This window comes from Euleptes europaea, chromosome 21, assembly GCF_029931775.1.
Source record: "Euleptes europaea isolate rEulEur1 chromosome 21, rEulEur1.hap1, whole genome shotgun sequence".
Lineage (NCBI taxonomy): Eukaryota > Metazoa > Chordata > Lepidosauria > Squamata > Sphaerodactylidae > Euleptes > Euleptes europaea.
Window position 1 is genome coordinate 3,161,739 of NC_079332.1, and position 15,615 is coordinate 3,177,353.

At 44.1% G+C, this 15,615-nt stretch overlaps 1 protein-coding gene across 1 annotated transcript in view; it reads left to right on the forward strand.

The window, feature by feature from the left end:
• Positions 1–15,615, forward strand: part of MRTFB (myocardin related transcription factor B) — a 60,502-nt gene that overhangs the window by 27,410 nt on the left and 17,477 nt on the right. Inside the window, exons 3-6 of the mRNA XM_056866566.1 lie at positions 11,944–12,009; positions 13,603–13,658; positions 14,411–14,486; positions 15,450–15,611. Of these exons, the coding sequence (XP_056722544.1) occupies positions 11,944–12,009; positions 13,603–13,658; positions 14,411–14,486; positions 15,450–15,611 (360 nt within the window). The remainder of the gene's footprint in view (positions 1–11,943; positions 12,010–13,602; positions 13,659–14,410; positions 14,487–15,449; positions 15,612–15,615) is intronic.

Consider the following 15,615-nt stretch of genomic DNA (forward strand, 5'->3'; position numbering starts at 1 on the left):
AATAAATGCTTCATTAGGTCTCTTTTCTGGCAAATCAGAGAGGCAGAAATCTGAACTGCTCTCTTTTCCTGTAACAATCCATACAACATCCTGGCCTTCTGCCACTACTTGAGAGGTTTAGTGACTCTATTTTAGTTGGTTGAGTAGAAGTCTGAAAGAGAATATTTTGGTAGATGTCAGTGTAATAATATACATCTACCACATCTGCTTGGCCTTTAGAGTTTATATTTCTTCATTCTGGAATACCCTGTATAGACTAGAGGACCTCCTAGATCATCCCAGTAGACATCCCTACATCCCAGTAGAACTTCAGTTTCCTTAATATACACAGTACATAACTTGTGCTCTCCTTTGCATATGGCCAGTAATTCATGGTTTGCTTGTAAACCATAGTCTGCTGTTAAGCCTGGACTGTCAAGCTGATTTGATCTTTGCCTGCACATTAAGGCGCCAAACTGTGTTTAACCCTGCAGGGAAAGTGCAAACCACAATTAGCTGTACCAGTAAACTGTGGTTTGCCGTGAAACCCAGAAAAGCCATATTTTCCCCGTGCTTGTTAAAGTGGTGGCAAACACTTGTGTCTGAACTGTGCCATTGAATCCTTGTGTCTTTCACCGACTGAATTTCATTTCCATGACAACTTGACTGCAGAAAAAATGCGTGCTCTCAAATAGATGGAGGCAAATTCTATGACTCTGTAAAGAATCAGTTTGCATTTGATGGCTATGAGAATCAGTGGCAATGATGCTCATTTAAGCCATAAGTAAATACCATTTCCAGTTGTATTTGTTGGAAATAGCAATACTATGGAAACCAAAGAGGGTCCATTATCTAAGCATGCTTCTTTGGAAGCCTGCAAGATGAGTAATACAGAGTTTTTAAAAAAATCAGAACGTTCCATAGCTTAGGTAGTGAACATAAAGTAGTTGGGTACATTCTGATTTTTTTTTAATGCTGAATTTAATGAGATAAAGGGGTTTGGGGAATTAAATTATTTCTGAGACTTTAATCTGAATTATTTCACAAATGGCAAACATGTAAACTACATCTGTTTACATTGGGATTGATTTGGGCCTCAGAGTATAATCAAAGGCTCCTCATTGGCATGCTTGCCATTTCGTTTAGGTTAGTGGCATTGTATGGGCCGAAATGGATTGCAGGATGACAGAGAACAGACCTGATTTGCTGGGAACCCAGCCAAGGGCACTGAATAGTCTAAGACAAAACTGCCTCTGTCCTCCTGAAATTATGTAGATCCTTTTGCTGTGGATGACTTTGGAAAGCCTGTGGCCTTCTGGGCAACTACTAAGCTCACTGAAAATGTCTGTGACAGTCTGGGGTGGGAGGTCACATCGAGAACCTTGTGCCACCCAAAGAAATCCTTGTGCCACCCGAAGAAACCACTTGGCTGGCTTGGTTGGAGAACCAACCCGGCTCCCTAGTCCTGTTGGCTTCCAAGCACAGGTGGAGAAAGAGACAGCTTGGTGTATTTCATCTGCAGAGCCGCCTTCCACACGTATGCATCCGTACATATGCACTTCCCAGCTCGTCGAGGCTTAGTGTGATGGAGATGAAAGCAAAGAGCTTACTTTTATGTATATGATCACCTGTTGCCTTCAGCTCTCTTGAAAATCAAAAGCTTATTGAAGGGGGAGTGCCTGAAATGCAAATAATAGATGAGTCGTCTTCGGTGACTTGTGCTGATGCAATTCGTCCCACCCAAAAAGAGCGTTTCTTTTTGGTCTCCGCTTGACACCCGTTGCTGTTTTCACCAACTGTGAGGGTAGGGATTAAGCCACACCTGCGATTTTCTACTCCGTTGTCGGCATGGGGCAAGCTGCAGCAGAGCGGCTGTATAGCGGCATGCCCCTCCCCACCCCCCTGCTATTCATCCGTTTCCCACAACAACAGTGCACAAAGCTGTTGGCAGTTGGCTTCACACACCCTCTCTGCAGAAGGTCCCAGGTTCAATCCCCGGCATTAAAGGGACTAGGCAGGTAGGTGATGTAAAAGACCTCTGCCTGAGACCCTGGAGAGCCGCTGCCGGTCTGAGCAGACAATACTGACTTTGATGGACCAAGGGTCTGATTCAGTAGAAGGCAGCTTCATGTGTTCATGACCCTTAACCAGTTAGAGAAGCACAGCGCTGGGCTATGGCAGCTGGGGGGCGAACACCCCCTGGACAGTGTTTTGTAGGGATTCCATATGTATCGTGTAGCATTACCTGGTGACCAGATTCTTCCAAAATACAGCAATTTGATAGAAATGTTTGCATTTCCCCCTGAACCTTTAGACATCTGTATAGAGCAGGCAGGCTCTTGGTACTTGACTGAGATGTTGACTTTTTTCTGCAGCTTTAGGCTGCAATTCTCAGTGCTGCTTCTCGGCCGTTAATACTTCAGGGCAACAATAATCTGTTAATCTGTTACACTGTGCACAAATTTTTGATTGCCAGAGTGGAGGAAATTACTGTAATGACTGTTTTCCAGCAGAGAAAAGTAGATTTTGGTACAACGGGTGATACATTTAAAGGAACCCTCCTGGTTTTCTGCGCTGTTTCCATAGCAGCAAGAAGAACAGTTGTAATGACATTTTAAAATGCCCGTGGTAGATGATTAGTAGTCCGGTTTTCTTGGCATCGCGTGTGGTATTTCTTATTACTGGTTGGCCACTGTTGGCAGCCATAAAGCAGTGCTAGATGGAGCCTGGAATGTGACACAGCATGGCAGTTCTCAAGTGATCTGTCAGTTTTTTCCATATGTATTGTGTTCTATACTATTCCATATATGTATAGAAATGGTGGTTTACCAGCACAAAACAGACACTAGCAATAGTCACTGGAATTTTGCTTGGTCCTCCTAAAGAGGTATCGTGCTATCTAACAGGCCTACCTAACAATTTGTGTCCGTTTTGGATTAACAGGGTTGGTGGTTTATCACCACTGTAGATCAACACTCTCTCTCTCTCTCCCCCCCCCCCCCCGGATATATGAACATTTTATTCAGTTTAATGGGGGACTCTGGCAAATTGCCATATTATGTACAATTGGTTCTTTACTGGATAAATTTAAATTAGTCTTCAGTCCAGTCTGTTGGCAACAAGCATGACTTTTCGACCCAGGGATGCTTTAGTGATCCAACACACTACAGCTTTTGAAAATGCCCGAATGAACTGAGCTGTAATCCGAATTCATGCCATCATATTTCCTATTACTATGTATGGGTGTGAAAGCTGGACAATGAAGAAAACTGACAGGAAGAGAGAAGACTCCTTTGAAATGTGGTGTTGGAGAGGAGTGTTACGGATACTGCCAAAAAAACAAATCAGTGGGTTATAGATTCAATCAAGCCTGAACTGACCCTAGAAGCTAAAATGACTCAACTGAGGCTATCGTATTTTGGTCACATTATGAGAAGGCAAGAGTCACTAGAAAAGACAGTCATGCTAGGAAAAGTTGAAGGCAGCAGGAAAAGAGGAAGACCCAACAAAAGATGGATTGACTCAATAAAAGAAGCCACAGCCCTCAATTTGCAAGATCTGAGCAAGGCTGTCAGAGATAGGACATTTTGGAGGACATTTATTCATAGGGTCGCCATGAGTCGGAAGCGACTTGACGGCACTTAACACACACACAATCCGAATTACTGAGCTGTAGGTTAATTAAATGTGAACACAGAAATCAGGTATATTTAATTGTATCTCTAAACCCCTACGAAAATGTAAGAGTGCCTTCAGAACGTGCGAGCTGGGGTTGGCCATCTGCCTCTATACCTACAGTACTTGCTATACTTTAAAACTCCCCCCCCCCAAAAAAATTTTAAGATAAAAAGGAAGGAGGAGAAAATGGTTGCGAAACACAGTTTTCTGCAGCTTTAAGTCTGAATTGTGTGATCAACAGATGCTGAAGCAGCCGCACACAGTTGTCGCTAGTGTGTAAGATTTTTGCCCTGAATCCCCTTAATTTGCAAGTAATCCGTATTGTGTTTGAGGCTGTCCTATATAGTTACATAATATAGCAAGCTGGCCCTGGACGGACTGGCAACCTTTGAGATTGTCAAGGTTTTGCAAGAATTGCAAAGTACTACCAGTGCATCAAGAGCCCAACTTCGGGGGGGGGGCAGGGGGGGGCATTGCCATAGATGCCCCATGGTACTATCTGCAAAACAGTCAAACAGAACATTCTCCCAACTACCTGTAACAAAGTCTGGATTCTGCAGGACCCATTCTGCCCCCCAATTTCCTTTGGGGCAATGCAGATTTCAAGAGCCCCCCCCCTTAGAGTTGGATCCTCATGCAAATAGGGGTAATAGTCGCCCAAGCCTTTGTGACTCTCAAAATTGTAACAGATATAGATAACTCAAGTCATATGAAACTTAAAGCTGCCCACCCAAAGAGGCAGAAGTAACTAATTCTAGGTTGATACGCCCTGGCAACGAAAGAGAGTACTCTAATAACTGGTTTTCCAAAATTTCCTAGCATTATGGCAAAACCTGTAAATTAAACAAATCAAACCCCCCCTTGTCTAAAAGATTTTAGATCTTATTTCTAGGTTTTGACTTAACGTTCCCATCAAAAACTTCTAAACATAGAGTCTTTTGTCTTGGAATATTTTTGCAGCTGGCAGCACTCTTAGAATGTAAATAAGGATCGCTTGCAGTGAAGAGATGGAACTAGAGTCTGCAGTACAGATGGTTGGAGATCCCGCCCAGAGTTATTATGAGGAACACATGCCACTTACCTGAGAAACCCAACTAAAATTAAAAAAAATAAAACACCAAAAACATTGTTTATTAGAATGCTTCATGTATTGCCTGATAAAGAGCATCCAGTTTGCATTCCTGTTAGATTGCCTTCACACCCACCGTGCTGAATGTTTCTTGTCATTCGAATAGGTGATCCCATGCTCTTATTCTGTTGACCAGTCAAGAGCAGAAAGCCAGGCAAGAGTATAGATATCATGTCTGACCTGCGCACATTCTCTTGCCACTTACAAGACATGATATACACCTCTTTCTCTGTCCCTCTCCCTCATGTTGGTTTCTGGTTGAAAAACTCAAGAATTCCCAACCAACCCAAGTGCTACCAAAGCCATGTAGAGTACAGACCACCAGGAAGCAATTGGGGCTGCAACCATGCCATTGTTGGGCGCGTTTGTCATTTCAATATCATGAAATCATGTCTTACCCTTTTGAAGAAATTATCATTTCTCTATCATTTCAAAAACGTGAAAAGTCTAAAGGTCCCACTGAGGCTGATACTTCCACTTCAACCCACTCTATAATGGAATGGAAATAGGCAAGGGGATGGGCTAACGAATTGCCGAGCTCTTTCCAAATGCAGCAGTTGTAACATCATTGACTCACGTTAACGTGCGATATCTGCTTCTACTCATTTTGTTCTGAAAGAACAAGTTGTATAATTTTTTATGTCTTTTCTATACAGTATAGATTGGTATTCCCTGACCTGGATAGCCCAGGCTAGCCCAGTTTTGACAGATCTTGGAAGCTAAGCAGCATTGGCCCTGTGTAGTATTTGGATGGGAAACCACTAAGGAATACCAGGGTCACTGTGCAGAGGCAGGCAGTGACAAACCACCTCTGAAAATCTCTGGCCTTGAAGTCGGCTGCAACTTGACGGCAAACATTTTTTGGGGGGATGTAGCATCTCCACTGATTCCCAGCTATAGTTCATGCAGATGCTGTAAACGGGATCACAGTAAACTCAATTATGCCAGCAGAAAGAAGCATGTGCATTTTTAAAGGGCTGTTTGCACTGATTTAAGAGAATATGCTACATTTTCATTCCCCTCCTACCGCTTTGAACATCTGAACCTTTGCCAGCAACTCCAACATCATGCCTCGTAGTGCTTATAATACCTACAAACTCCAAACTGCTGCTGGACATTTGGATGACACTTTCCATAACACCTACTTCGGAAGATGAACAGAGCATGCCGCAGAAGGAGCACATCAGAGCGATCAGATTTCTTGCCTTCTGTAAGTTAGCTGAGCTGAATTTGGATATTTAGTCTTGGTCTTAGAGACTGCCTCTCCCTATATGAGAGTTACCATCACCAGACCAGGCTGTGCTCCAGGAAATCTTGTTACACAAGGTAAAAATCATCTAATTTTAGGAGAAGGGCTTCCACCACGCCCTGAGGCTTTGGATTGTTCTTGCAAGCATGTTCAGAAGTTCAGAAACTGTAGATGTTTAACTTTGTGGGGAGGTAGTCTGGAGTGCTTATCAGAACGAGAGAGTGATCCTAAGCAGGTCTATTCGGTGGGGCTTACTCCCAGGGAAGGGTTCTTTCAGTTTGCTCTTGAAGCCAATGGGGCGACACAGTCCTCATTTCAAATAAGATAAAAGAAGCCCTTCCTTTTGAAAGAAGAGTTTAAGGCAATTTGCAGGTTCATGCACGCTTTGAAATAACATGGGTGAGGCGGCCACCTTAAGTTCTGTTCCACTTGAGCAGCACAGTTGTACAGCTGAGGTATTGCGCTCACTTGAAAATTGGGCTCCCTGCAAGCACTCTTGCTTGCTGTTTTATGTATATACATTTTCCACGTTGGCAGTGCTTCTTGCACTAGTGTGCCTTCCAGTGGGCATTCCATCTTATACATATCGCCTCTTGCGAAACACTTAATATGCCAGGGAGGAAGATTGGGGCTGAAAGAGCACGAGAAAGCGTAGCTGTTGCTGAGTTGTGAGCCAGCACAAAAATGTCAGGCTGCATAAACACATCTGTGCTGCTGATGTTTTGTGGTAGTGGGGGGGGGCAGGCCTAGTTGTCACGTCGATTTAAGCTGTTCACAACCTGGGACCCACATATCTGGACTGCTTCTCCCTATAGAGACCTGGGCATCAGTTATTCTTCTCAGGTGAGCTGCTCCTCACCATCTCCTTGACTAGGAGTTGTGCATTTGGCCTAGGGTTGCCATCCTCCAGGTACTAGCTGGAGATCTGCTGCTGTTACAACCGATCTCCAGCTGATAGAGATCAGTTCCCCTGGAGAAAATGGCTGCTTTGGCAATTGGACTCTGTGGCACTGAAGTCCCTCCTCTCTCCAAACCCCGCCCTCCTCAGGCTCCGCCCCAGAAATCTCCAGGTATTTCCCAGTCTGTGGAATGATGTTTTTCTGAGGGATTGGTTGTTTTTTTGTAGTTTTGTTGGCTTGACTGTAAGCTGGGAAATGGGCATTTATATCTGGATACAGGCATTTAAATCTGTGGGATGTGAGTGAATTTGTAAGGCGTTAACTCTTCCTAAACAGAAGTAATTTCCCCCCAGGATTTGTTGTACAATGTATGTCGATGGGGCTGAATTTGAGTTGGTGTCCCATAAGGTTGCAGAATAGGATTTTTCTACCAATACAAAGCACTCTTGTCTTGCCCAGTCCAAATTAATTATTCATAGTAGCTGTCACTTCTGTTGTGTAGAGGAGAGCTAATAAAAATGTGCTGAGCCAAGTCTCTTTAGTTAAAAGCTCAAGAGCTGGAAACTTCTCATTGGAATTTGACCACTCTCGAAGCTGATATGGATAGGTCAATCATTATTTAACAATCATTGCAGCTGTTAATGTTAAAACAAAGCAAGAAACATTTGTTGGGGAATTATCCCTTAGGACAGAATATATTAGCACTTTGATGCTTTCTGGTGAGAAAAAAGCCTAACTCTGCCCCCTTGGCCATAGCATTTACCAGAAAATACTTGAGCAAAAACTTTCAAAATGCAATTCATTGTTCTAATAAAGGTGTGCATCAAAGGTTGTAAAAGTGAGGGCTGTCTACAAATTTCTGCTTAGAATATTTAATATCCGAGCCTCAATATTATTTTTGGATCTTTCCTGCACGATCTCTCTCTCTCTCTCTGAGCGATTTAATGTTCATACCAGTGCAAGAACTGGACACTCTATTTTAGAATGTTCTCAGATGGTATCTGAAATATTCCTCACAATCTGGTCAAAGGCTAATTTCCCTCTTCTACCAGACCGCACAGATTCCCTGCAGTTGTTCTGTTGACTGCTTGCGGAAATGAGCGGGGCGCTTGCAGCTCCAGGCCGTTGTAAGATATTTCTACACCTGCCTGATGGGAATACAAGATTTCCTGCCAGCAAACCTGTACATGCCCAGCTTTTGCTGACTAGGGTGGCAAACATTTACCCACAGTGATCTCAGCTCTCCCTGCTTGCCAAATCCAAGTGGCACCGAGGTGGGAATTGGCACATAGAGGATAACAAAGAGGGCACCGTGGGCGGGGGTGGGGGAGGGAATTTCCCTTGGGAGTGAGTTGCATAAATGGAGTGCAGCTGCAAAAAAGGGCTTCTCTCCCAAGTCACCACCTGCCTAATCTCAGAAGATGACCTCAACAGGTAGGTAGGTTTGTGTGGGAGGAGGCGGTCCTCTGAGCACCCTGATCCTTCACCACATAGGACCTTAACAGTGCAATTCTAACAATGCTTTCCTAGAGGTAAGCCCATTGAATAGACCTGAGCTAGGATTCTGAGTTGACCTCCTTATGATGGCACTGTTAATGTCCAAATCAGCGCTTTAGGCCAATGGCGATACCTTAATACAGATGTCTTATGCTCCTTACGATGGACTTGGTTAACCCATCCATTGTACTCTCAACCCTGACGTTTCCAAGGGGCTTCCAAGTGCAATCTTATGTACAACATATTATGGTAATTAACCCTGGATGTTATCAAAACATGGATAACTGACGACAACCGTTCTTTTTCCTGGAGCAGCAACATCTGGTAAACCAACCAAATTTGGAAAAGGGCTCTCCAGGCTGCCGATATAGTCAAAAGCTGAGCTGAATTTCCCAACACCCCCAACCTGCAAAGCTGACCTTTAAAGGGGTTGTGCAGCCCCATCCAGAACTAGTGGAGTACCGTCTCAGTTGCCAGATGCTCCATCCAGGTCTTTTCTGGATTCAGGATATTAACCTCTAGGATGGAAGTTGACTTTGTGTCGGGTAATTTCGTATGTTATAATAGCCTCAGCTTTTTCCTTAACTGGTGTCTTTTGTAGAACATCGGGGCGGCATTGTTTTCTAGAACATTTTTTCTGGGGATTTGTACTTCTAAATGTAGGTCTGATAACTTCTGGAACTTTCCTTTTCTCTTTTTTTAACCAATCAACGGTAGTTTTTGTGTGGATAGGGAGCGAGCCAGTACTCTGCTGAACTATGACCTTAGTCCTCAATTTTAAGTTCGCAGGAAACCCACGCATTTTGGTAATCCGGCAATTAGTCTTGCTTTGTTGTTATAACAAAAAAGAGTTTGAATGGAAACTTGATATGTTACCAAGAGAGTGCTGGTCAGTTTGTTATTGCACATACTAAAAGGTTTTAATTTGGGGAATATGTATATATTGTTAGGTTAATTGTTTGCTTTAATTACCTTTTGTCCTAATATCGAAACTCAAGGGATATACGACTGATGTAATTGTTTTGATGACCGACAATTCAAAAACGGCGTTCAGAGAACAGGCTCTGATTCTAACTGCACTGACTTAGCTGGTGCAGCGTGGTGGCAAAGAGAACAAGCTGCGGTCTGGGAGGCTGCTGGTTCAAGTTGCGCCTCAGCCGTGCCACTCTCTTTCAGCCTCAGTCACCGTTGGTTCCATGGGGATGATAACATTCGTCTTCTTTACAGGCCAGTTGTGCAGATTATCAGCCAGCATGGTATAGAAGGAGCAGGCCTATTATCTTGGGTGCTGTGGAACATAGGCAGGATGGTGCTGCTGCAGTCGTCTTGTTTGTGGCCTTCCTAGAGGCATCTGTTGGCCACTGTCTGAGTAGACTGCTGGACTTGATGGGCCTGGGTCTGATCCAGCAGGGCTTTTCTTATGTTCTTACGTTCTTATGAGTGTCGGGCTAGGACCTGGGAGACCCAGGTTCAAATCCCCCACTCTGCTGTGGAAGCTCGCTGGGTGACCTTGGGCCAGTCACCTTGGGCCAGTCTCAGCATAACGTACCTCACAGGTAACCTACCTCACATGAGGTTGTCATGCTGGGTCTGACTGGGGAGAGGAAGAAGGTACAAATATTCCACCTAAACATTAGGAGGAACCTACTGACAGTGAGGGCGGTTGGACGGTGGAATGCTCTGCCTCAGGGGGTGGTGGAGTCCCCGTCTTTGGAGGTCTTTAAGCAGAGGCTGGATGGCCATCTGTCGGGAGCGCTTTGATTGTGGGATCCTGCATGGCAGGGGGTTGGACTGGATGGCCCTTGTGGTCTCTTCCAACCTTGTGTGATTTTGTGAAATATCTGTATAGAAATAAAGACTGCCGTAATGGACAGGATGTGTTTTGACCCTGAAAATGCAGAATTAACACTAAGTGTTGTTATTGTTAGACATTTTTCCAGAGAACTTTAATTGTTAAAGGGCACTTCTCAGTTGTCATCTCAGTAACCTTTGCATTGTCATTGTATGGCCGGGATGATGGGCATAAAGGTTCAGAATGTGAGCTGGGATGTCATTCATTCAAATTTTTCCTCCCTCAGTGGCGGCCCTTAAGGAAGGTTCTGATTCTCTCAGACTCCGTCCTTCCTTCCAGCAATAATTAAGGTAGAAGATTTGAACTGAGAATATCCCAGCGCACACTGTGAACCATTATGCCCCCACCAGTCTTTGAAGAGGCTTTTCATTTTGGGGTGGGGGTGGGGGAGATGCATATAGCAATATAAGAATCTTCCAAGTAATGTTTTTGTACTCCCAGACATTTGCAAAGAGAAACTTCATATCCCATGGATGTGGATGTTTGTCATCTTGGCAATATTCTGCTGCCCTCAAAATGAAACACACTGCCATGTTTATGTAATGATAATGCAGAAATCCAAGTTTAAATTGCTCTGTTATTTAACATCGAGAGGGGAAATATTCTGTGCATTTGTTGTTCAGATTCTGTGGCTGTAGAACACCAAAAAATCTGTGACCACAGTAACCCTTGTTCATATTTACCAGGAGAGAGAACCCTAGACCATGGGGTTGCCTATACTGTGGAGGGATAAAACCTAACATTAATTTAGGTTGTCTGTTTCCGCTATTTTTCTTCTGTGTGCTGTGCTTCCAAGAAATCTCCTAAGTCCACAACCAAATGACATCAGTCCCCGCTCATGTTATCAGTCATGTTTTTACCTGTAACTACAACCACTCCACAGTAACACACAGAGGAATGAACATTGCTGGTAATTAAGCCCTAGGCCCTGTTAGTTCTGTTTAACTCTTGCTGGGATGGGAACACCTACTTGTTGTAATCATGATTTCCTGCACATGATTGTGGTGTGCATTATAACAGGCATAAACACCATCAACATTGAATCCCCAAAGTGCTATCCAGTTTTACTGTTGAACATGCTATTTGAAGTTAGATGCCACCTGGGTTGTGTATTGTAGATCCCGAAAGGCCTCAAGAGATTGAATTCTGCAGTTTTCATAGAATCATAGATTTGGAAGGGACCACCAGGGTCATCTAGTCCAACCGCCTGCACAATGCAGGAAATTCACAGCTACCTCCCCCACACACACCCAGTGACCCCTACTCCGTGCCCAGAAGATGGCAAAGATATCCTCCTTCTCATGATCTGTCTAAGGTCATAGAATCAGCATAGCTGACAGATGGCCATCTAGCCTCTGCTTAAAAACCTCCAGGGAAGGAGCGCTTACCAACCTCCCGAGGAAACCTGTTCCATTTTCTAACTGTTAGAAAATTCTTCCTAATGTCTAGACGGAAACTCTTTTGATTTAATTTCAACCCATTGGTTGGTTTTCTCCCCACCAATATCCTTTTCGCACACTTGGAAGGTTGTAAGTCCCGTGATTTCCGAAAGAGTTACCCACACCTAACTTTCTCTGGATTTGCCCCCATTGTTCCGAGCCATTCGTCAGCCTTGTGTTCCTGCTTGTCCGGTTAACAATTCCCTTTTTTCTCTTGCCAGTACTTCAACTGAGGCTACAACAACGGCGGACACGAGAACAGCTGGTGGACCAGGGAATCATGCCACGTAAGGGTGATTTTATTATCTACAGCTTGTATAACATTGAATTCTTGGCCCTTCTCGCCCGAAGATGAAAAGGAGTCGTCAATTGCATTAACATTTAATACCCTTCTGAAAGCAAAGGAAAGAATCGCAACAAAGAAAGTGGAATGGACCCACAAGCTTAATTTGAGCTTGATGGAATACCTCTGGCACTTAGAAGTTTGGAAATGAGAACAAACAGGAGAATTGTTTTCCTGCTGGAATTAAGTGCATTGGTTTAACTCATAAGTTAATAATATACTAATTGCTGTTCATAGAAGCCTTGGGAATTGATAATGGTTTAAAATTTGGATGGGGTGGTTCAGTTCGGAGCCATTGCTTTCAGACACAAATCAGCGACAACAACAAAAAATCTTTGCCAAGGACATGCACTGGTGGAACCTGCGAGCCGGAGCTGTTTTCCAAAACAGCTTTCGGTGAAAGGTGGAACCCCAAAATGTATGTGAAAACTCCCACCCCACGTGTGGACGTGTTTCAGGGAAGACGCTCCTTAGAGGGCCTCGCTCCAGGAAAACCTCGATATATTGGAGGCGATTGTTTTGCGTGCACAGCTGCACATAACCCTCTGGGCTTTCCTGTGTCTGCTGCTGCACACTGGGTACACCTCATGCAAGAACTTCCTTGCTTGAATACTTAACATATCCACATCCTATAAGCCTGGCGGAATAGCTCCGTCATACTCCTTAAGGTCCCGCAGTTGCTTGCTGTCTTTAGATCCCAGCCCATACTTATAGTATTAATGGAACTGCTTGGACTATTGCAGTTGAATCCAATTGGCGGAGGTGGCATTCATTATTACTAGTAAGAGCCATGCCGTTGGGACCTGGTGGGGGGCCCCACCATGCATCCAATCCCTGGGCACTCTTCACAGTTGTCTCCAGACGCAGCTCTTTCACTTTTGTCATAGGAATGAACGGCTTCGCTCCTCCGGGAGAAAGTAAAGGAGTTTCTGTGGGGACAGTGTTAGGAAAGAAGGGCAAGAGGCGTCACTGGGAGGAGTCTGTTGCCCTCCTCTGCTCACAATATTGCTGACGGCTAGGCTGGATCCCCTAAGAAGTAATGGGAATTACTGAGTACGGTTCTGCCCACACTGCCTTGCCCTGTCATCTGTTTCCTGGGGATGTTGAGCCCCAAGAGCTGGCAAATACACACGCAGATTCAGCATCATTATGGAACTCGGCAGCAGACACTGAGCTCCACAGTACGTTATTTGTGAACACAGGGGTTTACTTTAGTTCTCCTGATGACTGGCCAGCTTCGCATTCTCTGACCAGAAGCTTGTGTGTGTTAAGTGCCGTCAAGTCGCTTCCGACTCATGGCGACCCTATGAATGAAAGTCCTCCAAAATGTCCTATCTTTGACAGCTTGCCCAGATCTTGCAGATTGAGAGCTGTGGCTTCCTTTATTGAGTCCATCCATCTCTTGACCGGAAGCTTGAGTACATACAAAATGCCAAACAGAAAATGTTCAAGGTTATCCGACAATCAGTAATGACTGTAAGACCTCTCTCTGCACTGGCAGATTCCGATAATTTCTTGTCTGTCTTCTCCATCCCAGCCTTGAAGAGCCCAGCGGCTTTCCACGAGCAGATAAAGAGCCTGGAAAGAGCCAGGGTAAGGAATCGAGTCGAAACACTTGGGTTCATTATTCTACTATCATTTCATTTGGAAGGGGTGAAATGCAAGACATGTGAGCAACAGGAAACTGAAATCGTGTACAATGAACCAGATTTTGGGGGCACCTTTCATTGCTTAAAAGACCTGTACTACATGCTCATTTTTGTTTCTAGGCCTAACTCAAAGTGCTGGTTTTGACCTATAAAGCCCTAAAAGCATACAGACCTCCCAAGTTGCTGAGATGTTATGTTATGCTACTTGCCGTGTTGCTCACTTGGAACCCTATATTCTAGGCCAGTTGGAGCCCTACCTTTTATATTTTATCTATTGTGTCACTGTTTAGAGGAATGGGTTTGAAATATGTCATCTGTAAAAAGTAAAATTTTATGGGTTTCATCTTGGATTGTAAAAGTTCGAGGGGGTGATGCCTGCATTTTATTCCTTTCTGGGTGAGTTGCCGGGAACTTGATGTTCTGTAGGATTCTCTAAATGGTTCCATAATAAGCATAGAACATCATCATACAACAAAAGGCTGCATCTTGCAAAACGCTCTCAAATTGTGACGATTTTTTTTCTATGAGGAAAATAAGTTCAGCAGCTTTGCTTTGGCGAGACCTTTTGCACTTAGCATCAAGGCAATTAAATGCAGAATTAAACTTGAGAAAGTCATATTTGTGCGAGCTGAAAGTATTTTGTGTGAACAGTCGAAGTGGCAAGTATATGGGCGTATAATGTCCTTTTTCTTTCAGACTGAAAATTTCCTGAAGCACAAGATACGCAGTCGACCCGATCGATCTGAGTTAGTCAGAATGCACATCCTGGAAGGTGAGCACCCAGATTCCCTGTTCCGGTTAAGAAATGGTTTGTAAGATCACAGAGTTGGGTGGCCAGAAATCAAATAAAAGTCCAGTCATCCAAACTGATAGAAAAGGGCAGTGGATATCCTCTGGAAGGTGGGAAAATGCCTTTTCTTAATATCTCATTGCACTAATGACGTTGAAAGTCTAGGGGTTGTTTTTTTCCTTCCAGTGGGAAACATTGTTTCCTCTGCTTCAGACTTTAAAGTTCACAAGAATATTTATGAAGATCTGCAGCGCTTACAGGCCCAAAGACACCTTTCCCCACATATATGCACTATGCCACATCTGTAGAAGTATGATGGCTAAAAGCATTCCTTGTTTTTGAAAAAAACAAAAAGCAGGCGAGTACAGTTTTTGCTGCGCTTTCAACATGGACACACGGAGCTGCCTTCTACTGAATCAGACCACTGGTATATCACAGTCAGTATTGTCTACTCAGACCAGCAGGGGCTCTCCAGGCTCTCAGGCAGAGGTCTTTCACACTACCTCCTACCTGGTCTTTTCAATGGGAGATGCCAGGGATTGAACCTGGGACCTTCTTCATTCCAAGCAGGTGCTCTACCACTGAGCCACAGCTCCTCCCCTCATCCATTTGCCTAATATATAATGGCCTTTGTTGCTTTCCTTTTAATGTGATGTAGAACTCTTAATTCCCAAAAAGGGTTCCTAAGTACATGATTTAAACGGTAATCCTTCCTTGAGGTCCTAAGTTAATTAACTGTGATGTGGTGGTTTTTAGACTTTACATAATTAAGAGTTCCAGTCTGCTTGTTTCTTGACCTTGACTTGGGCTTCAAACACAGGGGCAACTGCAAACATCGTGGAACAACACAAAGCTGTTCTTCTTCAACAGCTAGGAAAACTAACCTCAAAAGCATTGTGTTCTTTTTTTTCTTTTCTTTTTTAAAAAAGTGTCATCTTCTTTCAGAGACGTTTGCAGAGCCTTCTCTACAGGCAACCCAGATGAAACTGAAGAGGGCCCGGCTGGCGGATGACCTGAACGAGAAGATAGCTCAGAGGCCTGGCCCGATGGAGCTGGTGGAAAAAAACATCCTCCCCGTTGATTCCAGCGTTAAAGAAGCCATTATAGGCAA